The sequence below is a fragment of the Fusarium proliferatum genome (assembly GCF_900067095.1).
Source record: "Fusarium proliferatum ET1 genome assembly, contig: FPRO_scaffold001, whole genome shotgun sequence".
NCBI lineage: Eukaryota > Fungi > Ascomycota > Sordariomycetes > Hypocreales > Nectriaceae > Fusarium > Fusarium proliferatum.
Window position 1 is genome coordinate 3165898 of NW_022194790.1, and position 22487 is coordinate 3188384.

Genomic DNA, 22487 nt, shown 5'->3' on the forward strand with positions numbered 1-22487 from the left:
CCTGGTTCAACGTGGTGATTAGGAGCTGGAGCCTGCACTTTCATTGATGTAGGCCATAAATTCGAAGTTCTAAGCAAGGAAATTAGGTATAGACATACTCATGAACATTGCGGCTCAAACAATCCCACAGTGACGCATGAACCCAACACTTATTTGTATCTTTGTAAGGCTATGCGATATGTTGGATAGAAGGTTCCGACTTTGTAATATTCTCGATGTCCGTTGAGCAGCCGTGTACAGGGCGGAACCTATTGCTGCATGAATCCAGGCTCAATTGCTATGAAGATGGTCTCAAATCAGGAGGCTTCATGGTGTGTAAGTTTCATTGACAGGATTGAATAAGCAGGCTACCTAAGGTAAGGTATTTTAGAATGGCAATGCCTTCTGTGGCTCTACGACTTGGACCTAATAACCAGACCCTCGACTAGAACACCGTAAGGCAACCTATTGGCTAAAGTTAGGGAAGTATGATGAACACCACTGCATTGATTCGATTTTAGCCGAGAGCAATTGTGCATTGTTTAGTGTATAAATGATGGGGATAGACGCAAAGTTTGGGGGTGACAATGCTGTCATTCGGAGTTGGAATGATGGAGTCAAGGCAGAAATATAGTAGTCGCTATCATTTATCTAGCAATCAGCCGACCCCACCCGGACATAGGAGTCGCGAGATTTGGTTTTATGTTGAGCGTACTCCTGCCAGAGAGTCATTTAGCGTCAACTATACCTCTATCAAAGAGAGGGAAACTGTGAAGAATAGCTACTAGGTAGGTATTCTGCTAAGACTAAACACGTCGTCGTTGCATAAAGGAAGCACCGGTCTGTAGTCAGTGGCGCTTGAGACCCTGGGTTGATCGTACTTGGCATTGAGATTTATGGTGTGGTGTGTTGCTGTTGTCGTCTAAGCGGTATGGCCAAGATGCAATATGACAACTTGTAAGAGGGTGTAAGATCGGGCTGAATAAGGGGTCGATGTCTTGGCAAGCACTGGAGCTGGAGCTGGAGCTATGTGGTTCAGTTTTGGAGTCAACCAAGCCATGCTGCGCCTTGACCAAGTCTACTACCAACATCCATCATCCATGAGGCCGTTGTCAAGTGGAGGACCCTTGGGTCTTACGTTTTGGGGTGACCTGGCTCTCTGTGCTGTTTAGATAAGACTCAGCTGTCAAAGGTATAGATGATGCATCAGACTTAGCTACTAATCGCAGCATGTCGCAGCATACCTAGATAGAATGCCAAAGATCACGGAGTAATCACTTCCCAATAACCGCTTATCTTTATTTGCTTTCTCCCCGAGATTCTTCTCCATATCCAAGGCAAATCCAATGCGGGGAAGAGATCCAGGAAAACGAGAAGCGGTCTACTCCGCACGGGTGAATCGTGGAGGCGGAGACATGGAGCTTGGCACAGAACGGGTCTAGCACGGGCAGAGTTAAATTTTGACTATTTTTTGACGGAGAAATTATTTCCCTAGATATTCCACCAATCGTAGCTTTTGATGCCCTGCCATCTGGCCACGCGGTAAGGCCATCATCAGCCGCAACAAGACATTCCCCCCATTCTCCACTCCCCCAAGGAAGCCAATTCCAGAGAGACTCGAGGTCTAAGAGAAAGCCAGGAAGAAATTGCTCCAACAGGCGTTAAGCATGCCACCCAAAACTGACAGAGGCGCCGAGCCGGTGGAGGGCATGGCAGGGGTTAGCGACCTGGGCAGACGGAACTCGGCACGGCACAGTAGCATCACAAGTCTAATTAAGGGAGTCTTTCTTTGATACATTGGACTGAATTCTATTATTCTTTAGACTCATGGTAAATGAATCGTGGGGGAATAGGATGCAACTTTGGGGGTTCCAATCTTGAGCTAAGTCGTTCAATAGTTGCGGGGGGTTTGAACTGTGAAGGCTCTCAACCATGAATGGGATGATGGGATCGGACTCAGTGCTAGAAAAGTGGAAACAACGATAATTAAGCGAATTCTCAACGTTCGATAAGAGGGATACATGAGTACATACATGAAACCGATAGACATGCTTAAGGTAACTGCCTTATCGTCGAGTACCAGGGGTCGGGTGACAAGCGTGAGCCTCTACTGCCGAACAGTTGGTCAAGTTAAGATTTCATAAGACAGCAACAACAGAAAGCAAGTTCGGCCATTCGAATTGAGATATCAGATTTAACACACAACTAGACTTGCGGAATGGTGGGGAAGGTGCGTCCGTCCGTAAACCATCCATACCTAGGTAGCCGCAACGCAAAACGCAACCGCAACCGCAACCGCAACCGCATCCTGGGGTTGGGTCTGGGGTTAGCCTAGGAAAGACATAGTCTGGGGTCTGGGGGCAAGAAAGACGGCTCTAGCCTCTGGGGGTTCCTTCCTCCTCTCGAAGATAAAAAGATAGCAAGGGAAGCTTCATCTTCACTCCTTCTCTCCTCTGTTCCTCGTCCCACTATCCTCATTCTCTTCTCTGCCTCTTCTTGAGACCAACCTTTCTCATTCTTGAGTCATATAATCGGCAACGCCAGACAAAAGATACCCGAAAAAAAGAAAGGCACAGGGCCAAACACCGCCGCCAACATGCCCAGCAAGACCAGAGTCTACAACTGGTTCATTGCCATGGTAGCTGCGTCTTGTATGACGCTCTACGGCTTTGACTCCAGTGTTTTCAACGCTCTCCAGGCCTCGGAGAACTGGCTGAACTGGTTCAATCTCGACCTCAAGAATGACAGTTACACTGTCGGTCTCATCAACACATGCTACACTATCGGTGCTATCGTCAGTGGTTTCTTCATCGGTGGCCCCCTGGCTGACTGGCTCGGTCGACGTGCCGGTATGGGTATTGGTTGCTTCATCACCATCATCGCCGCTATCATCCAGGCTTTTGCCCCCAAGGGAAAGCTTGGTGTCTTCATTCTCGGCCGTGTCCTCATCGGTATTGGCCAGGGCACCGCTCTCAGTAAGTTATATTATATACTTTCACCAGCTCCTGTGACTGGTCACTGACTCCCTCCAGCTGCTGGCCCTGTTTATATCGGTGAAGTCTCCCCCCCTGAAATTCGAGGTCAGGTCATGACCTTCTGGCAACTCTTCTACTCGGTCGGTGCCTTTATTGCTTACTGGATCAACTACGCCTGTGGCAAGAACCGAGAGAAGCTCGGCGAGTGGGATTGGCGCATGGTTGTTATCTTCCAGGTCCTTGTTCCCATCCTGGTCATCATCCTGCTCCCATTCCAGCCAGAGTCTCCCCGTTACCTTATCAAGAAGGGCAAGATCGACGATGCCCGTGCCGCCCTTCGAAGCATCCGTGACACTGAGGAGGAGGTTGAGGATGAGGTCCTGGCCATCCAGGCTGCTATCGAGTACGAGAAGGAGGCCATCAGCCCTGGATACCGTGCCCTTTTCAAGGACCCCTCTGTCAGGAAGCGCTTCGGTATTGCAGTCGTCCTCAACGTCGGCCAGCAGCTCACCGGCCAGGGTACCCTCAACACCTACTCCACTTCCATTTACAAGCAAGTCTGGACTTCGACTGAAAAGATCAACCTCATCAACGCTCTGTGGGCCACCATGGGTATTCTATTCACTTTGAATGCTGTGTGGACCGCCGATCGCTTTGGTCGCCGATGGCTCTTCATGGTTGGTGCTGCGGGTATGGCTGTCTGCATGTTGATTGTTCCCGTCATTGGCCTCGCTACTCCAACCCCCAAGACCGAACCCACTGCTATTGGCATTGTTGTCATGCTCTACCTCTTTATGTGAGTTTTCTTGCTTCTTCGCCTTTCTTGAACGCACACTAACATATTCCTGTAGCTTCTTCTACAAGCCTTCGTGGGGTGCCGGTGTCTGGATGTGGACCAGTGAAGTCTTCTCCGCCAACGTCCGAACCCAGGCCGTCGGTATGGCCTCTCAATGCCAGAATGTGGCCAACACCATTTTCCAACAGTTCTTCCCAACATTCCTCGCCAAGACCGGCCTCAAGTGTCTCTTCTTCTTCTTTGCCGTCAACATCCTGCTCGTTGTTTTCGTGTTCTTCTTTGTCCCTGAAACCAAGGGTATCTCTCTTGAGCACATGGATACTGTTTTCGGTGGTGCTGATCACACTGAGAAGGGTGCCCAGATGCTCGGCGTTGACACTGCTCAGCATCAGACTCAGGAGTTCAAGGACGGGGCTGAGATTCAGCAGAGCGAGAAGAAGCGCGAGTCTGTTTAAATCTACGGTAATTGATGGAGGACTTTGAGCTAGGATAATTTTGCATCTAGGAATTCGAGATGCGGAAGGCAATTGATTTGACCGTGTATCTACCTAGACCTACATGTTGATATAAGGATATTTTGAAATATGGAGACATTCTTGTGATCCCCAGGAAAATTCCAGCACCTAGAGAGAGTGGCATGTCCAATCCAGATCGCGCATTAAGATGTTAGCTGGCAGACATGATATTTTGAAGTCGACACTCGGAAGCATTGTCTTCGCGTTGGGCTCGAGGCTTCTTTTAACTCAACAGACTTGTCCATATTGAAAAGTCAAAGTGCCTCTGTAGAAATACGTAAGGTACAGCCCAAGGCTCTCAAATATAGAGATAACAAGACAAAAGGTTGATTTTCAGCATAACACAATATAACACGTCATATACTTCGCCCAAGAACACAATGGCCTTATCCATACATTAGAGTCGACGTTCGCAAATACCGATACTTTCTCCATCTTGGTCTCCTATGGTGTGTTCCCACATCATCTTGTCGACAGGATTGCATGCCTTTCTTGGCCACATCGTTCCCTGACAAGAGCTGGATGCAAAAGGGCGTTGCAGAAAGCCATAGATGATCTTAGGGAGATAATCGGTAGAACAGCTGCTCATACAGAAATTTTCAAAGCAAGTCGAGTAAGAGATAGGTTGATAACGACAGTTGTAACTATTTTCTACCGATGTATATAACAATAGGGGCAAAGGTCGCTTTTTATTGCGCGAGACAAACGAAGGGCAAAAGAAGAGCACAAAGTACTCGGAAAACTGAAATCCAACCCCTGTCTTTCCCACATCAAGTCCATCTCATCCACGCACTTCTCCTTGATCGTCCACTCATCACATCGTTTCTCAATCTCGTGCTAGATAGCTCCGCAGCCCCTTCACTGGCACTGAGAGTAGAAGTCGTTGAGCTTCTTGCAGGTGAAGGGAGACTTGCAGGTCGTGGGGCCGCTGTAGTTCTGGCCACCGCACTGTCCCCATTGGTCGACGCTGCCGGCAGGGGGGTTGGTGGGAGTGGAAGAACCAGTGGTGCTGCTGCTGGCAGGGGGGTTGGGGGTGGTGCCGTCGCTCTTGTAGGTGCTTCCGATGGGACCGAACTTGATGTTGGAGAAGGAAACCTTGGAGTTGGGAACATCTCGCTCAAGGTCGGAGGGGTTGCCAGAGGTGATAGCACAAGAACCTCGCTGGGATCCAACCTTGGTAGAGTCGGTTGGGTAGGTAGAGTCGAGCCAGAGCATGTTGGAGTGGTGCTGTAGACAAAAGTCAGTATGCGATGTTCCTATTCCAATTATGAATGGTTGGGGGTCTGCGTTAGACTTACGTCGTGCCAGAGAGACATAACAAGGACCATGGGGGCAGAGAGAGCATCGCTCATGCCGTTCCAGCCACCCTTCTTAGAGAAGTCATCGATATCTCCAAAGACGCTCTTCTGCTTGGAGCAGAAGTCAGAGGTGAGAGAGCTACCGGAGTTGCCTGCAATCTTGGACTCGGAGTTGGCAATGACCTTGCCGTTCTGGACGTACAGACGGGTAATCTCAGAAAGACGTCCGTTGCTGCCCGTGTGGAACTGAGTGACAACAGTCATCTTCTTGGTGGTATCGACGTTGAAGTTGGATCCAGGACCGTAGAAGGTCTTGTTGCCCTGGCGATAGGCGTTGAAATCACAACCGTCGGCATCGCAAGTTCCACCATATCGGTCATTAGAGTAGGTTCCACCACAAGAGTCACCAGTGCAAGAGTGCTGAGTGAGCTTGGTGCAAGGATGAGGAGTGAAGGCTGTGGAGATGGAGTTGGCCTCCCAGATATCCATCTCGGGGCAGCAGGTACCCAGGTTACCAACACCGGCGTTGGCATCACTGTCAGAGGGCTCCCAGCCGTCAGAGTTGGCCTTGAGTACTGGTTAGCTTCTATCCCAAACCCGCAATCGTGATCTAGGTTAATACTTACAACTCCGTTGATGAACTTGACGTCACGAGGGCACTGAGCATCACAGTAACCAGTTCCGTACTTGGCTCCGGCCTTGTTTCCGGAGTACCTGGCCTTGCCACCATCCTCGTCCATGCTGACGAAGTAGAGGGCGCCGTTCAGACCGCAGCCGATACCAGAGACATCGACGTCAAAGGTGAACTCGTTTCCCAGAAGCTGGAACATCTGGTAGGTGTTCTCGTTCTCCATGAGATAGGTTCGGCTGCCGATGTTCTTGCTGTAGGGACCCTGGGTGACGAATCCAAGACTGAGCTGGTTGCCGCTGGAAGTGATTCCGTAGGTGCCAGCATAGTCGGCGCCATCAAGACAGCACTTTTCGGCGCAGGTCTTGCCATCAGTGCAGATGGAAGTGTCCCACTTGTTTCCGGTGTAGCAGTTGGTAGACCCAGAAGTCTGGTGAGTCCATCGCCAGTTGGCATCAATACCGACGGAGCCCTTGACATCGCTGCAGCCACTGGATGTGCACTTGGACCAGGTCAAGGCAGGCTTGGTCTCGGTGGTCAAAGAGCAGACCTGTTGAGCCCGAGCAGTGGCAATAAGAGCCGAGGCGGTTGCGACGATGCGATACATTGTAAGTGAAGCTAGACCGTTGGATAGATGAGACTGGGTTGACTGAAGAAGTTGTGATGAGTGAGGAGTGGTGAGTTTGATTAGAATTGGGAATCCGAGCTTGTTATATACTCGTCAACAAGAAGGTCTGGAACTTAGAAGATGGTCCCCTTCACCCATGCCCAGATTTGAAAGAAAGGAGTGATCAACATCAGGAGAAGCCGCCATACCGATGAGGCTCCATCTTCGTGGCTTCAGGAGATAATCGGGTCGCGGGCCGCATGCCCTTGGACAATATGAAGGTAAGGAGAACCTTGCTAAGCCAGTGATGTCTCACTTGGGGATAACAGGCAAAGCATAGTATGCTTCCAGAGCGGAGACTTGTCGAGTAGAGCCACAACGAGGGACGGTGACTGCAGGGGGCAGTTCCTGAGCCGATCTCCGTGATAGCCTCCGGTGGCGTACGGTAAGTGTCCGATGAATACCTACAGCAGCAAAGAGAACGAGTAGGCCGGTCCGCAGTTCCCGAAGGAGAGCAATATTTGGCCTCCGAAGAGGCTGCACTCACGATCTTCGCTCATTGGAGGGACCCTGTAACTTGGGCTAACGAGGCCGTGTAAGAATAAGAGCAAGTTTTCGAATTACTGTTCTCACGGGCATCTAAAGGATAGGAACATCGTTCGTTTTTCGGGCCGTCGCTTCCACCATCATTTTGCCGTGGACTAATGAGACCCGTGATATAATCCATAGAATGATCGTGAGGTAGTCTAGTTACCAGTCCCGGAAAGGCAACTAGGAGGGAACGGTCACCTTTCAGTCACCCTGCCATCTTAACCAGATGGATCTCCGCCCAGGGTTGATTGTACTTAGCCGTACTTCTAGTGAGGAGGCTGACCCCACAAACTGTTGGTTCTCTCAAGGACCCAAAGCTTTGGCCCATTTGCCACTATTCGAGCATGGTATTTACCAATTATGCGTTGCTGTCACAACTTCGTCTGGTATCAATATGGAGAAGCCTGTATTTGAGATCCACGGGTGCCTTACACCGCGGGTACAATGCTCCTCAGTAGACATCGCTTCCATGGGCCGTAGCTCCGGTAAAGATTATATATCCTTTTGGAGACAATTTATGCATATTGATCTGTTAATGGGGGTGAAGAGCACCTGTACATCACACTGTCTGTTGATCCGTCTTTGGTAGCGCTGATGTCACTTTTCCCATCTGTAAACCGGAACTCGTAAACATTGGCGATGTATATTATTCGAGTCCAAGTTTCATAGCTCATATGCTCTTGATGGTGGAACAATTACAGCCGTGTAACCTAAATGAGCTGTCCTGGTAAAGGGGATCTCGCGGTACTTCGGGATTCAGTCCGTCCGCTTAAAAGAAGTTTCAAGGCGGCAACTGCAGGTATCGTGGAAGAGAATTTCCGTCAAATTTAGTTTGTTCATGTGTTCGTTGTGCGCCCATGCCCATCTCGAAAAACAGCTGTTGTTGGTCAGCTGCCGGGCAATGCGGAGGTGGTAGAAGTTAAACCCCTGACATAGCGCATGGAGGTGAGGGTTTGGAGAGCTTTCTCGTCCAAATTCAGCAGTTTCGGATACATCATGACCGAGATAGTGGCTATAACCCCGGCATATTGTTGACTATAGACCAGGATTCTCCTGCTGGCCATGTGTAAAGACCTTGCTGGGCGAGCAGGCAGGTAACCAGGTCTTGTCTGCGACTGGTAGTCTCATGTGATGGCTAGCGAATGTGCAGCGCACAATCGACATGAATGCTACGGTGATTCAATTGTTCCGCCGGGCCTTGACTGGCTGCAGTTGGTTTATGAGCCCTGTCCAGGCTATTGTTATTGTTTTCCGCCGCCTCGATCCTGAGCAGTGTTACCTTCTGTTCTTCAATCTTCGAAGCACTTGCAACGATGATACAGTTTCCTCAGACTGCCGAGGCTCTCGAACAGGATGCCTTTTCCAGACACGGAAGACGGCTAACGAGGGGGTATCAAAGTCATCAACCCTGCATGAATCGGCAGCATCTTCTCGGCTCGAACCGCCTTGGGGGCGTCTCAAAGTCGTCCAGTACCCCAGTGGAACGTGATACCCACTGTTTCGGAAGATACAGAATAGCCCATTTCAGAAGTGCGGGGTGTAAGTTAATCGTTCCTTAGGCTGTGATGTGGTGCATTAGAGTGGACGGATTGGATCGTGGAGGAGGTTCTTCCGGATTACCCCAAAGCGTGGTGCGGCTTTGTCTGGGTGGCTCGACAGCCAATGTAATGCTATGCAATAGCAAGGGTCCAGAGGTGACTTGCATATGCGGATAGTACGCATGATGCTCTGGTGAAGTCAAGTATTTTGCCTAACGGGGCCATGTCAAGGATAGAATGAGGTTGTTGTGGTCAGGTTTAGGAAATATGGAGGTCTGGTCAAACTGGCACACGTGATGACCGCATATCACCTACAGTGCCTTTCTCTAGGTACCTAGGTAGGTAGGTAGGTAGGTATGAATAATCTGCACATGTCTACCTACCCAGGTAGACTAGGAGAAAATCATATCTATAGGTTAACCGCCTCACGCTGCGTTGCTCTTCATACAAGCATAATTCTGAGTTAGGCTCAACCCATCTATAATTCAAGATGCTAGAGTGTCAATGGATGCATCACAAACACCCCTTGTAAACCACTGGGCATCAATATAATCTACAAGGATGCGTACTTCGCAACACTGCATCTCATGTCCTTCCCGCAATTACCAACGTTCCAAAGATAGGGGAGAAAGTATCATCCACATGAGGAACCGTAAATCCTCCCGAGACGCCGTATAATCATCCCTTGCAATTTCCACCTCCAAAAAGCTTTTGCTCGCAAAAAACAAACACCACCATCACTGGCTGTCAGGGTGACGTGCTGCCTACTATTCGCCACTACCCGTGAAAACAGGTGGATGCCGTCCAGTTGCCTCAATGATCAGAACCGAAGCATCGAATGATATTGCAATGCCCGGCTTTCACGCTTTCTTGTATGGTTTGCAGGAGAAACCGAGTGCAGCCAGATGTCTTCTCCTTGTCAAAACCAGAATAGTAGCATCTTTATCCACGGATATCTGATATATGGATGTTTTTGCTTTGACGGGGCAGTCTCTGGTCACGCTCGTAGAGATAACCACAGTTGGCACATAAAGTCTGAGTAATGTTAGCAATGAAAACGGAGCCGCCAAGCGTCGGACTTACTCTTGGACCTGCTGGCCCATCTCTCACAGCCCAGACACTTGTGCCCCATATCCTGCAGTGCATGCACCTCCATTGATATCTCTCTTGGTCTGTCAAAGCTCCGCCACCTCCGTATCCCCCAACGTCTGGTGTCCCTCGCCCTCCCGGTGTACCACCTCGGCCAAGCGGACTCAAGCTTCGGAAACGCCGCTTCTTTTTGGACCGTTCGCCTCGTCCCATTCTCTCCTCCTCGACTTCCATCGGCGCACCGAAGGGCGTACCTCCGAGCATGCCTGTTGTAGAGCTGAACCGCGCCGTCTCACGGCGTAATCGACGAACTTCTCGTTCTCGGTCGCCCTCTCGCTTCTCAATCTCTTCCTTGCTCAGGAATTCTACTTTTGGCTCCCAATCATCTCCAAGGTGCTCCGGGTCATACCTCCAGCCAGCCTCAGAGCCATGGGCAGCATCGTTTGGTAATTCCTGCTGCATCCCACCCCATCCAGCAACGAGGCCGCCAGCCTCGCAGGCTTCCTTTTTCAGCCGCAGAACCGCTTCGTAGATGGCATGCGTCATTGCCGGTATCCACTCTCCTGTCAGCCCAAGATCTGTACAAGTGACCTTGGCGAACGCTTCGGCGGTTCCAGGCGGATGCAATAGAGACCATTCAAACTTATCAGTGTAGAGCATTGATGCCAGATTAAGGTTCAGGTTGATGATGCATCGATAGGTATCGTCAGGGTTGTAGTCGTCAGACTCAGGAAGAATCGGCGTCGCCTCTGCGGTGATATCGGGAACTTGGGATTGCGAAGGAGTAGCCGCGCCTCCAGTCTGCGCCGGAGTGTCAGGCCGGGACGCCCCTCGTATGGCGGAGACGGGAGAGTCATCCCGGGACTTCAGCGCGAAGCTTGGCCGCGGCGTCAGTGCAGCAGTCGTGGGCTGTGGAACAGAGAGGGCCTGGGGGTCACTGTGAAATAGTGGGTGAAGAGCAACGCCCGAATACTCTTCAAGCTGCGTCCGGATTTGCTTGCTGATATCAGCAATGACTGCCTGCCGGTTAGGCAGATCGAGGTCCTGCACTAGAGTTTGGGCGAACTGATCGGTAGAGATAAGAGTCTCGTGCAGATTCCAGCAAAAGATGTCCCGGAGTTTATACGGCACTGTCGCCTCCTGTTGACGATACTGAGGGAGTGAGGTGTCCACTGCACTCGGGTTATGTGGCATGGGATATGGAGCTGGTGGGATGAACGCGGGAACATCCACATCGATTCTAATCGGAATCAGGGTGAGAGGCAATGTTGCTTGAACAGCATTCTGTTGGTCGCTCCTCAGCAGCCTGTGCTTGGCGATCCAATCACGCCAGACACCCTGCACCTCGACAGGCTCTTTGGTGTCCTTGCCAATCTTGTCGGTGAGGTCTTGTCTGTTGACCGAGTCCTCCTTTCGTAAGCTCCTCAGTCCCGTCGGTCGTCGTCTAGGGTCGTCGCTATCATCTTCCAGGTCATCGTAGCCATCTTCAGCATAATTTATGATCGTCGTCCCTCGCTTTGTGGTTCTCGAAGCTGGTCCTGCGGGCGCGCTGCTTGGTAGAACGGGCGTGAGGAGGGAGTTGTTGTAGGCGCGCAGTCGCGGCGCGTAGCTCGTCAAGAAAGCCTGGGGCTTTGATCGTTCCATTGTGTGTGTGTGCTATGAGGTTTCGATGATCATCTCATGCTGTGGGAAACGAGCTACGCCAGCACGCGAAGAGTCTCTCTTCTCACTATCGTTGGTTGCTGGAATTGATACAAGTGGTTCAGATGCCAAAATTTACCCGATGGTAATGACACTATCGATGTGAACTAAAGGTGTCGAGATATGTGGAGTTTTCTGTTGGTCGCGATGGCTTCAACGTTCAATGCTTGATGGAGTCGCGCGAACGGGGACCTTTTTCTCGATCGCGTCGCTCGTTGTTCCACCTGCAGGGCAGAGTGCACGGGCCAATCGACCGACCCTGATTATATAAGCCGGTTGCCTACCCTGTAGATACCTTATCGTTACAATTGAAAGACGAGATGGATACCACGAAGGAAGGTTCTGGTTTATTACTACTAGCAAAGCAAACTCTTGATTTCACCGTCTGTTCCATGATATAATACCGGATGTTACCGCTCCCTCTTTGTGATAGTTACCATAAGGGCAGGGGTCATCTCATGTACGCACACTAACTAGACAATCCATCAGTTCTTCTCTTAACTTTATCTCTCGGGACAACATACCAATCTCCGTGGGAATAGAGGATACAAACCGTGTGAAAAACGCATAGATTGTTATGATCATATGCCCGACCACATCCGATTCGGTCTGCCTCAGGATCCATGATTACATCTTGGCCATTAGTTAGGATGTGAAGATTGTGGCGGAGCGGAGATATTACTTACTGTAATAGTCTGTGTCCTTTTGTTTACGGTTGAGCCTGTCTTTGGCAATGAGCCAGAAGTTTGCAGCAGACTCGAAAGTACGCCTTTGTGGTTGACCCTCGCATGTGGCCGAGGGCTCTGTGTATACAACAGTTCTCTCCAAACTATCAGGTGCCGAGGCTTCACAGCCCAATTGGATGGCATAGTCTTGCGCTCTGGAGGCAAGGCTAGAGTCCCAGGTCAAAGGGCGGTACCCATTGCCAGAACGTGCTGAATTAAGCCTGAATTGGCCATGCACGATGTCTTGCGCTTCCATAACCGAATCTCCATGACTGAAGCCCATACAACACAACGAGACAGCGAGAGTTGTGAGTCGCATGGCTGGAAGACTTGGGGGATATTTTCTAAGTAATGAAAGGACTTAGGTAGGTTTAGTATATCTTGGCAAGTTTTTAGACCAGTTTATTCCAATGCCTTAGAAGTGTGATGGACCACTAGAGCTCGATGATAGGGCAAGTCGCGAATGTGGAATGGGGGTTAAAAGGAAGGTGGCAATAAACGTGAGGCTTGAGATGAAATCAAAGGCATATAAGAGTTATTAAGGCGGCCAAGTAAGAAGAAATTGCTTGAGCTGGGTTGAGAAGTGGGCATATATTGGTTGAAGTTACGAGTTAAGTAAAGTTAGGAATTAAGTAAAGTTAGAAGTTAAGTATGGTAAAGTTAAGAGTTAAGTAAAGTTAAGAGTTAAGAGAAGTTAGGAGTTGAGGGAAGTTAGAAGTTGAGTGAAGTTAGGTAAAGGCTGAAAGGAAGAGGGAAGTGAGGGAGGGAGGGAGATAAAGGCATATAAAAACGTAGGGTGGGCACTGCTTCCTGCTCCTTCTGTTCTGATTTGAGCTATCAGCAATAAGTCTTAACTGCAAATAATATTTATAGCTTATAAATTAAATATTATGACGCAATATCTAACTACAAAATCACTTTAGCATAAAGCTGATATTATATAAACCTAAAACATGACTTATTTGCTCGCCATTACTGGTTATAAGACGCTCAGATGCATGCCCCAAGACGATCGAACGCGGCACCAGGAAAATGAAGGCCACAATTTCGTCATTGAGGCAGATGAACCTTGTTGCGTTTTGACTTCTGTGAAAGTCGACAAGAAGAAGTCTTCACTTCATAGGAAGGGGCTCCTGGGCACCTTGTGTAGGATTCAGTGGCAAGGGACTCACAGTGCAATTGCTTTGCTTAAAGGCTGTTGCAGAGAAGGAGAGTATTTGCTGATCCACTACGATTCGACATGCTCCGTATTTGTAAAGACGTAATCGGAAAGCTGAAAGATGAGTATTATCAGGGAAATCCAAGTCAGGGAAGATAATTGTACTCAAGGCAAAGGATGTCTCTTGTCGCAGTGAAAGACGTGTAAGTGATAGGAACGATATGATTCGCTCGCCTTCCATCATCTTTCCTAACATGGGTAGCCCCACAAATGACGTCTCAAGACCAAGACGTTTCTTCTCGTCATGAAAACATTGCCCCAACCCTCACCTTACGAGTCGATCAAATTTCGCACAATGGCCTCACGGACGCCTTCTTTCGCCTCCAAAGTCCTGCGCCAGCTACAAAAGCAACCGCAGCGCCCCCCACCATCCCTGCACGCTCCTTTTATTCGTCCCGCCACTATAAACCTCCAGTCTTTCCGCGCAGCGCATAACATTCCACGACCACCTACCCAAACATACGCCAAACCGAACCCCGAACAGGCGCAAACTGGCGAGACGCCAAAAAGCGAAGGAGAAAGGCCCGAGATCAAGGCGTCGCACTACCAGCTATCATTTACGTGCATTCCATGCGGGCATCGCTCCCACCACAACGTCTCTAAGCAGGGCTACCATTATGGCTCTACGCTCATCACATGTCCCGAGTGCAGGAACAGACACGTCATCAGCGACCACTTGAACATCTTTGGCGACAGGAAAGTCACTATCGAAGACCTTATGAGGGAAAAGGGTCGTCTTGTTAAGAGGGGAAGTTTAGGTGAAGACGGCGATATTGAGTTTTGGCCAGAGGAATCTCTTCCAGCAGACATTGAGGCTGGTGAAAGCAAGAGCTCCTGATGGCCTGCGACTAGAGGGATGCAATGATAGAGTGAAAAATGCGAGATTTGTACAATGCCTAGGTTGGGCAAAAGCATTGGTTGGCGTTGATGGATACCCTCCACTGAGGGCCCCGGGACTGAAGATATAGACATGGAATTAAAACAAGCTTATTCTCCTCTACCTTAAGCTTTGCGTACTCTTGAATGATGAAATTACACTCTTGAACATCAGGGTTGTTCTAAACTTACATGTTGTGTTATTCTGGATTTATACATGAGCTTTATAAAACAACACTACCTATACACTCCAATGTGCTTTGCTGACTTCATGTCATGTTCCCCATGGTTCAGAGCCCAGTCACACGCTTCGGGGGTGAAAAAAAGAGCAGGCTACAGTATCTCTGTGGTCAGTGGACCATTACTAGCGAACTGTGCTAGCCTAGCAGTACTTGAAACAAGAATACCCTTATTTTAGGACCAGTCCGCTATATAGTAAATGTTACTGCCACCTTCCAAGGAACATAATGTAGCTCTATCTGGCCAGTGGATTCTTTGATGCTTGACGAATAAGCTCAAACAGTGTTACTAGATCATCCTGCTCTTCCAAAGACAACACTATCTCCTCAATCTTTGCTACAACTTCACTCTCAACAATGTCCTTGGTTAGTTGCCGCCATTTGGCTAGGATATCTTCATTAGATAGGGGTGGATCCACGCCGAATGCATTCGGAACACCGTGATGTAGGACTGTCTCGTCTTCAAACACGATCCTCACTTCTTGACAGCCGATTGAGTCGCCATCAGTAACATGGAGTTTACACTCAGTGAGATCGACAAGTCTCCAGACATCCTTATCCACGAGCATTTCAGGGGTAAACTGTGGCATCAACACTTGTCCATGTACAATTTGTGTGGCCGCCGTGAACGAGTTGCTCATCTGGGCTCCGGTTGCTGTGAGGGGCTTAACGGCTTTCCAGCCTCCGTGATGGAAAGCAGCTTCGCCAAGAAGGATGTCGATCTTCTTTATCTCATCGAACCTCTCCAGCCTATCGGGATGTTTCTCCTGGAGATGACGGATACAGTCGATGCTGGGATGTGTACCAGCCATGGCTGCGTAAGGCTTGATCCTAATGCCATCCGTCTGCCACCTGATTCCCAGCTCGCTCGTCAACTCCTCCAGTCGATATTGGGGCTGCTTCCCATTTCCAGAACTGAACTGTTTCAAGAAGCCTCCATACTCGCGCTCGAAGACTTTCTTGATACCAACATAGCCGCCTTGTGCCAAGACAACAGCCAAAAGACCGTTGCGTGCTGCAAACCCATGGTGCATGCGCTTTACGTCGCTCTCGAACTGGGCAGACATGAGCCCGCACGACTGGGTACATGCTATCCCAAAAGCATCCTCGATTGTGTTCGCATCGAGCCCGTAAAGCTTGCTGACGCTGGCGGCAGCAGCAGCGGGTCCGAAGACTGCTCCAGAATGCCAGCCCGATGAGAGAACATGTGTGCCCCAGAGGGAACGGCCTACACGTGGCCCAGTCTCGTAGCCCGCTATAGTCGCGAGCAGGAAGTCTTTTCCGGGGGATGTGAAGCGAGAGGCTTGTGCATTGGCTTGTTCCGCAGCGGCAAGCAGAGCTGGCAGAATGATGCTGTTGGAATGAAGGGGAGCCTCGCTGTGCCAGTCATCCAGCTCGAAACCCTGGATAAAGGTTCCATTCAGAAGCGCGGCAGTGAGAGCGGTAACCTTGCGTCCTCCCCACCCAATGAGTGAGGCGTCTCCCTGTGTTGGCTCCAGGTTGAGGATAGCCTGCGCTGCCGTCTCGGACCAGGGTAGATGAGATCCGACGAATGCACACGCCAGTCCATCGAGAATTAGGTACTTTGCTCGGGTGCGCACTCGATCTGGGATGTCATCCAGTTTCAGCTTTGAGACCCATTGTGACAGTTGCACCGTCGGGCTTGATGACTTAGGGGTTGAATCACTCATGTTGAAGTCGCTGGTAGATGACGAAGGGATAGAAGGACACTGCGGCCCTAGGTCACTCGAGCATCTTATATACGACCTCTTTGCGGTGAGATTCAGTATTCAACGAGATGTTGCTCAGGCTTTCTTGTCTGGTCGGTTCATCAAGTTGAAGGTATCGGAGTTGTATTAGTTCGAAGTCCTACGCAAATGTGCTGCCGGTTTCGATCGGAATTCCGAATGACATATTAGCTACGTACCCAGGCGGGCTAACAAGAAGAAGCTACAAGGAGGCCCGAGATCACCTTAATGCTAGAGTTGCATTCTGAATCGTGCCATTCCTAGTAAACTTTGGGATTACCACGTAACTTACAGTGGGAGTCGATTAGATCACTACGGGTGAATAGACTGATGCTAATCTCCTGGGGCCATGCGTTTGTATTGGAGGATGCCAATATCGGAGTTCCGAGTCGTCTCTTACCCTCAGACTGCGTCCATGTCACCCCCGACAGATCCTCGAGGCTACTGAAGCTTCGTATTACCCGCCCTGCTTTCAGGTTGTGGAAGTATTAAAGCCGCAAGCATAGGCGAGGGAGTTTGATGCAGACCACCCAGCTTTTCTGTCAAGAAACTGTCTGGTACTACGCACCTATCAAGGCAAATACCATCGAGACCTCAACGATCTATCATGTCTGAGGAAAAGGCTCAGCAGGATACCTTTGAGAGGGTGACGGAGCAAAGAAGTCCTATCACTGGCGATAGAATGGCTCTTGTTACAGAAGCTGAGGAGAAGGCTGTTCTGCGCAAGCTTGATTTACATATTTTGCCTCTTTTGTTCCTGGTCTACACCTTCTCCAACCTAGATCGCAGCAACTTGGGCAATGCTCGTCTTGCAGGACTGACAGATTCTGTAAACTTGGAGGGCAAACGCTACGACTGGCTTGGAACGGCTTTCTATATCGCATGTGAGTCACTGCACTGAACCAACAGGAGTAGCCAGATTCGTGTCGCTGACAAGAAAACAGATATTTGTTCTCAGTGGACGGCCGTTGGCTTCAAGCGATTCCCTCCACATAAATGGGTTTTCTTCTCTGCTATAGGTTTTTCGACCATATCGGCATGTCAAGCCGCCGTCACCAATTACGCCAGTCTGGTCGTCCTGCATGTGCTGCTCGGTTGTTTCGAAGGCATGTTTTCCGGCGTGCCTCTATATCTGTCCTTCTTCTACCCCAGAGACAAGGTTGGCTTCCGCCAGGGCATCTTCCTCTCTGGGTCTGCCCTTGCAAACGCATATGGAGGCGTTCTGGGATATGCTATTCTGGGTATTCGGGGCTCGGTTGCACCATGGCGATGCCTGTTCCTCGTTGAAGGGTTACCAGTATGGATCGTTGCCATCCTGGCATGGTTTTATCTGCCAGACGACCTTCTCAGCGCCAAATTTCTCACCGACAGGGAGAAAGAAGTTGCCTGGCAGTGTGTGGGACGGGGACAGACTGTCGACTCACGGGGCGCGGGAGGGGTTAGCTGGGCAGAATGGCGTTCGGCATTCTTGGACTGGCGGAGTGAGTAGTTCCATTATTCTTTACATTCTCGGGCTGATGACTTGTTGTGCTAGGTTATGTGCCAGGCTTGATGTACTTCTCGTGCAACGTATGCTTTGGCTCGCTGCCTCTCTTCATTCCGACCATCATCTCCGAAATGGGCACATTCAACCACCAGGAAAGCAATGGACTGTCGGCTCCCCCCTACGCTCTCTGCTTTGTCACAATTCTAGCATGTGCTTTTGCCAGCGACCGCGCTAAGCTGCGTGGTCCCTTTGTGGCCGCTGCTGCGATTGTATCAACGGTAGGATACTGCCTTCTTGGTGTTTCCGAGGGGGTTGTTGCTCGCTACGCGGGAGTCTTCCTCAGTGTACAGATCTTTGTCAGTATCAGCATTCTTCTTCCCTGGGTTTCGAGCGTGCACGACACTGAGAGCAAGCGCGCTGGTGGGTGGGCAATATTCGCTACGCTGGGCCAGTTTGGGCCCTTGGTTGGCACCAACATATTCCCCAAAGACCAGGGGCCGTACTATCACAAGGGTGCTTGGATCTCCTGTGGGTTTACCTCGTTGGTCGTGCTACTTAGTATAACCTACTCAATTTTACTTTGCTGGGAGAACAAGCGACTGGACAAAGTAATGGTTGAGGGTGCCGGTGTAGGCATGGAAGGCGATGATCGTCCAAGGGGGTTCCGGTATATTGTTTGAGTTGGTTGATATGGTGAAGCCCCAGAACGATCTTCATCAGTTATCACATGAACGTTAAATTGGGGAATAATAAAGTTTCCGCTTCTTTATGCTCTAAGTTAGTTAGTTTCTAGTAGAAACAATGCCTATGCCGGAGACTTAAACCCCGCGTCGATCTGCCGAAGAACCCGCAGTCGGAATTCCGTACATACACAACCAATGCCTGCTGATCGTGGGGAAGTCGTTCCATCTCCTGACTCCGAACTCATAAGCAACAAATCAACCGTTCGGGTAATAGGTAATACGGCGGCCCTTGTTGAACTGTCCCCTGTAGCTTCAGAGGAGTCAATCATGCACATGACAAGTCGCATGAAGGCCTGTGCTCGTTGCAGGCGACAGAAGGTTCAAGACTTGCTCTTAGATCCAGGACAATTGAGATATGCTAATCCATGGCTCATAGTTGAGATGTGACTTGTACCAGCGTCCCGGACAGCCATGTTCACGTTGCAAACGCATGCATATAGAATGCAACAATATAGTGGAGGCCCCAGAGGCTACTGTAGATGCTTCGCCAGCTCGATCCGATCGCACTGCAGTAGGAACTTCAAGCAGTGCCTTGACCCATACCACTACAGGGCCATCACTTGAAGTTGACCCATCATATACTGTACAGTCAGACCGATCTTCGTCACTTGCTGAAATCTTGGGCCGAGAGGGCATTGCGGTCAAACAGATAGACGATTGCTTTGCTCGGTAAGTGTTGTCTACCGCCACATGCAGTAACTGGATCGCCAACTGAAATTGCTAGGTTCTTCAACCACTACAGCAAGCTTCTGCCTGGAATTTTCCGCGAAAACGATGTGAACTACGAATCGTGCTTCAAAGAGTCTTCCCTCCTGTTTTGGACGATAACTGTCACAGGTGCCAGGCACTTGGAGCACGCCACGAAGCTGCACCAGATAGCTGCTCAACACATCAGAGGCGGAACATTCCAGCCCCTTTTACACATTACGAACCCTATTCCCATTATCAAAAGCTCCCTGATCCTGTGTCTCTGGCCTCTGCCAGTGGACACGATGTGGAAAGATCCTTCACATGTGTATGCAGCCACGGCCCATTCTCTCGCCGTTCAGAATGGGCTCTTCGTCGACGGCCGCGAGCAAGACTTTGCACGGACGCATACTTCATTGTCGAAAGAGATGAGAGATATCAGGGCTCATCTGTGGCTCAATTGTTGCTTAGTTTTTCAGGCGTAAGTTCTCCAGTCTGTTAAATCATGCTACTCGCTCAAGGGGAACAGGACGAGCCTGTGTGATGGCCTCCCACATCTTTCAATTTCCGAGTCCAAGCCCTCCCAGAGGAAAGTTAGGCTCGAGGAGGTTGTGGACGCCTCATTCTATTACCGCATCAAGTGCCATGACATCTTAATTGATGCCACTAGAGCATTTGGCGATATCATAAGCGAGCAGGGCGAGGGCAGTAAGTCGTTGCTACCGCTCATCAGGATCTTCAGTGAACAAGTGGAAATCGTCCCACTCCCTCTCCGTGACGACTTATGTATGTGCGAGCCGATCTCAAGTCAAGTGTCATTGAACCGAATTTAATTGACTTACCAGGCTACCTCACCCGCTGCTGCACCCGTCTCGCAATATCAGCATACTACTTCTTCCTGCAGAGTCATGACTTAAAGAAGCCAGGCCTGATCACAGCCTTCTCGATAGCCACAGAAGTTCTTGATGTCGTGTCTCGCCTAGATGCCATGCAGGACTTTGCGTTACATGCTTCAAACTACTATACCCGCATGGCCTTGCTAGCGGCGTTTTGCATCCTACGAATAGTCCGGAGCCAGCTGAAAGAGCACATTGACCTGCGTGATGCTCAACAGTCATTGTTCAAGGCGATTTCATTCGTCAAGAGGCGTTCCATGCAACACGGCGACCTGGATGAGAGGTATGGGACCATTCTCTCGCAGTTGTGGTCAAATAGCGATGCGACGGATACTACTACAGCTAATGGGTTGGATCTCAGGATCCGTAGTCGTTTGGTACGTGCAAGAGAAAATGCCCCAGGCCTACTCACCTAACTGCTATAGTTTATGAGCGTGGTATTCGACTCTCTTTGGTGGTGGCGAGTCGAATACAACGGGCAAGGCAGCCCATACGACACGAGCAAGACTGCACCAGAATCTGCTCAGATGGATGACACAGATGCCAGCACGTTCTGGAACTCGACAGTTGCGCCTGTAGGAGACAGCTTCGGATTATCCAACCTCCCCGAGGTTTACATGGACTGGAACTTCCCTCTGAATATTGATTATATTGGGTAGAGAAAGCACGGATGCTTCGAGGAGCTACATACAACGTCTTCTATGCAAGGCAGTTTGGTAGCCAGCCTTGAGCATAGCACGGTATCCTAAGACGCATCAGTCCACGCCACCTTCAAAGTTGGAAGCTCCAGCATCCTCATCAACTTTCATCGACTCATCGAGTCCACAAACTCGAAATACATCCTGTGGTGTAAGCTCTGTATCTGCTAAGCCGGTTTCCTTCAGCTTTTGCAGACCAGCCTTGACTGCAGTATAAGCGGGAGCCAGCGTAGCCAGCGGCACAATCATCATGCTGAACCCCAAGTCCTTTGCTTCTTTAGCTGAAAGCTTCGGCGTGACGCTATTCTCCACCATATTCAGCAATACTGGCCATGGTGCGAGATCTGCGATCATCTGCCGCGCTTCCTCGACCGATCGAAGCCCCTCGGGGAATGCTGCATCAGCTCCAGCATCGCGTGCAGCACGGAGCCGTGCCAGTGCTTCTTCATACCCATGCTTCTGGATGGAGTCTGTCCGTGCAATGATGACTATATCGCTTCCAATCCTTTGGCGTGCTTGCACAGCAGCCCGTATACGGGCCAGATACTCTTTCAAGTCCACCAGGATCTTTCCTGCAAGATGGCCGCACCGCTTGGTCTGCACCTGGTCTTCGATATGTAGCGCCCCGACACCTGAGCGTGAATATTGTTCAACCGTACGTGCCACCATGATTGGTCCGCCGTACCCGGTGTCTGCGTCGGCAATGACAGGCGTAAATGGTGACAAACTGGCGATAGTTTCTGCGCTCCGCCGCATGTCGTTCAGTGTTGCGATCCCTAGGTCAGCACATCCGTGAACGGATGCCGTGACTCCTGCTCCAGTCTATACTCGTCAGTCGAAGCTTTGATAGCAAAGCATAGCAGACTAACCATGTATAGGACATCAAATCCAACCTCGAGCGCAATGCGCGCAGAGAATCCGTCGTATACGCCAGGAGCAAGGATAAAATCACCGGCTTCTATCCTCTGGCGTAACAGCCTCCCCGCAGTGATAGTTTTATAGACACCTTCTCCTTGCGAGCCCATGATTGACTTGTACGGCGTAGAGGGGTGTTGTTCTGATGAGTTTTGAGTTTTATCTAGGGAGACCTATATTGCATAGTGATTTATTTGATTCGGAATCAATCCATTGTGACGCCCCTTTTCGTGTATTTGTTCAAGATGGGTTGGAGTGGGACTCGGAGTTCCTAACTATGACGAGCCTCAACGATGCTGAACGTTCGGAATTCCGACAGTCTTGCTTAATTCAAACATTCTGATGAACACAGAGTCGTAGTATCAGCACAAGACGTCATTCCGCGTAAGGATTCCATACCACCGTTCCCCGACGTCGGATAGAGACTGGTGTGAAGGCTGACGCTGAGGCCGATATCCGATTCTTGGATTCGATTGGATTCGATTGGGAGCCCCAAGAAAGATAGGAGTCCAGCTCACACAGGACTGATTTATCAGAA

The 22487-nt window shown here is 50.1% G+C and overlaps 9 protein-coding genes across 9 annotated transcripts; 4 read left to right on the top strand and 5 right to left on the bottom strand.

The window, feature by feature from the left end:
* Positions 1-2575: 2575 nt before the first annotated feature.
* Positions 2576-4205, top strand: FPRO_01044 (uncharacterized protein; the record flags this gene model as incomplete). Its single annotated transcript, XM_031219704.1, has 3 exons — positions 2576-2954; positions 3012-3750; positions 3806-4205. 3 exons carry the CDS (start codon positions 2576-2578, stop codon positions 4203-4205), a joined length of 1518 nt encoding a protein of 505 aa, XP_031075428.1.
* A 918-nt stretch (positions 4206-5123) lies between these two features.
* Positions 5124-6798, bottom strand: FPRO_01043 (putative cellulose 1,4-beta-cellobiosidase; the record flags this gene model as incomplete). The annotated part of the gene is made up of 3 exons (XM_031219715.1): positions 5124-5492; positions 5564-6130; positions 6190-6798. The coding sequence occupies 3 exons, from the start codon at positions 6796-6798 to the stop codon at positions 5124-5126; spliced, it is 1545 nt and encodes a 514-aa protein (XP_031075429.1).
* Positions 6799-9869: 3071 nt separating this feature from the next.
* On the bottom strand, positions 9870-11660 carry FPRO_01042 (uncharacterized protein; the record flags this gene model as incomplete). Its single annotated transcript, XM_031219726.1, has 2 exons — positions 9870-9962; positions 10011-11660. 2 exons carry the CDS (start codon positions 11658-11660, stop codon positions 9870-9872), a joined length of 1743 nt encoding a protein of 580 aa, XP_031075430.1.
* A 526-nt stretch (positions 11661-12186) lies between these two features.
* Positions 12187-12761, bottom strand: FPRO_01041 (uncharacterized protein; the record flags this gene model as incomplete). Its single annotated transcript, XM_031219737.1, has 2 exons — positions 12187-12350; positions 12404-12761. 2 exons carry the CDS (start codon positions 12759-12761, stop codon positions 12187-12189), a joined length of 522 nt encoding a protein of 173 aa, XP_031075431.1.
* A 1195-nt stretch (positions 12762-13956) lies between these two features.
* Positions 13957-14499, top strand: FPRO_01040 (uncharacterized protein; the record flags this gene model as incomplete). Its single annotated transcript, XM_031219748.1, has 1 exon — positions 13957-14499. The coding sequence occupies one exon, from the start codon at positions 13957-13959 to the stop codon at positions 14497-14499; it is 543 nt and encodes a 180-aa protein (XP_031075432.1).
* Positions 14500-15012: 513 nt separating this feature from the next.
* FPRO_01039 (uncharacterized protein) lies at positions 15013-16467 on the bottom strand (the record flags this gene model as incomplete). The annotated part of the gene is made up of 1 exon (XM_031219759.1): positions 15013-16467. One exon carries the CDS (start codon positions 16465-16467, stop codon positions 15013-15015), a length of 1455 nt encoding a protein of 484 aa, XP_031075433.1.
* Positions 16468-17131: 664 nt separating this feature from the next.
* On the top strand, positions 17132-18690 carry FPRO_01038 (uncharacterized protein; the record flags this gene model as incomplete). Its single annotated transcript, XM_031219770.1, has 3 exons — positions 17132-17408; positions 17469-18005; positions 18059-18690. The coding sequence occupies 3 exons, from the start codon at positions 17132-17134 to the stop codon at positions 18688-18690; spliced, it is 1446 nt and encodes a 481-aa protein (XP_031075434.1).
* A 330-nt stretch (positions 18691-19020) lies between these two features.
* On the top strand, positions 19021-20995 carry FPRO_01037 (uncharacterized protein; the record flags this gene model as incomplete). Its single annotated transcript, XM_031219781.1, has 6 exons — positions 19021-19071; positions 19130-19422; positions 19478-19921; positions 19970-20226; positions 20286-20713; positions 20762-20995. 6 exons carry the CDS (start codon positions 19021-19023, stop codon positions 20993-20995), a joined length of 1707 nt encoding a protein of 568 aa, XP_031075435.1.
* Positions 20996-21091: 96 nt separating this feature from the next.
* FPRO_01036 (uncharacterized protein) lies at positions 21092-22059 on the bottom strand (the record flags this gene model as incomplete). The annotated part of the gene is made up of 2 exons (XM_031219793.1): positions 21092-21856; positions 21904-22059. 2 exons carry the CDS (start codon positions 22057-22059, stop codon positions 21092-21094), a joined length of 921 nt encoding a protein of 306 aa, XP_031075436.1.
* Positions 22060-22487: the final 428 nt, after the last annotated feature.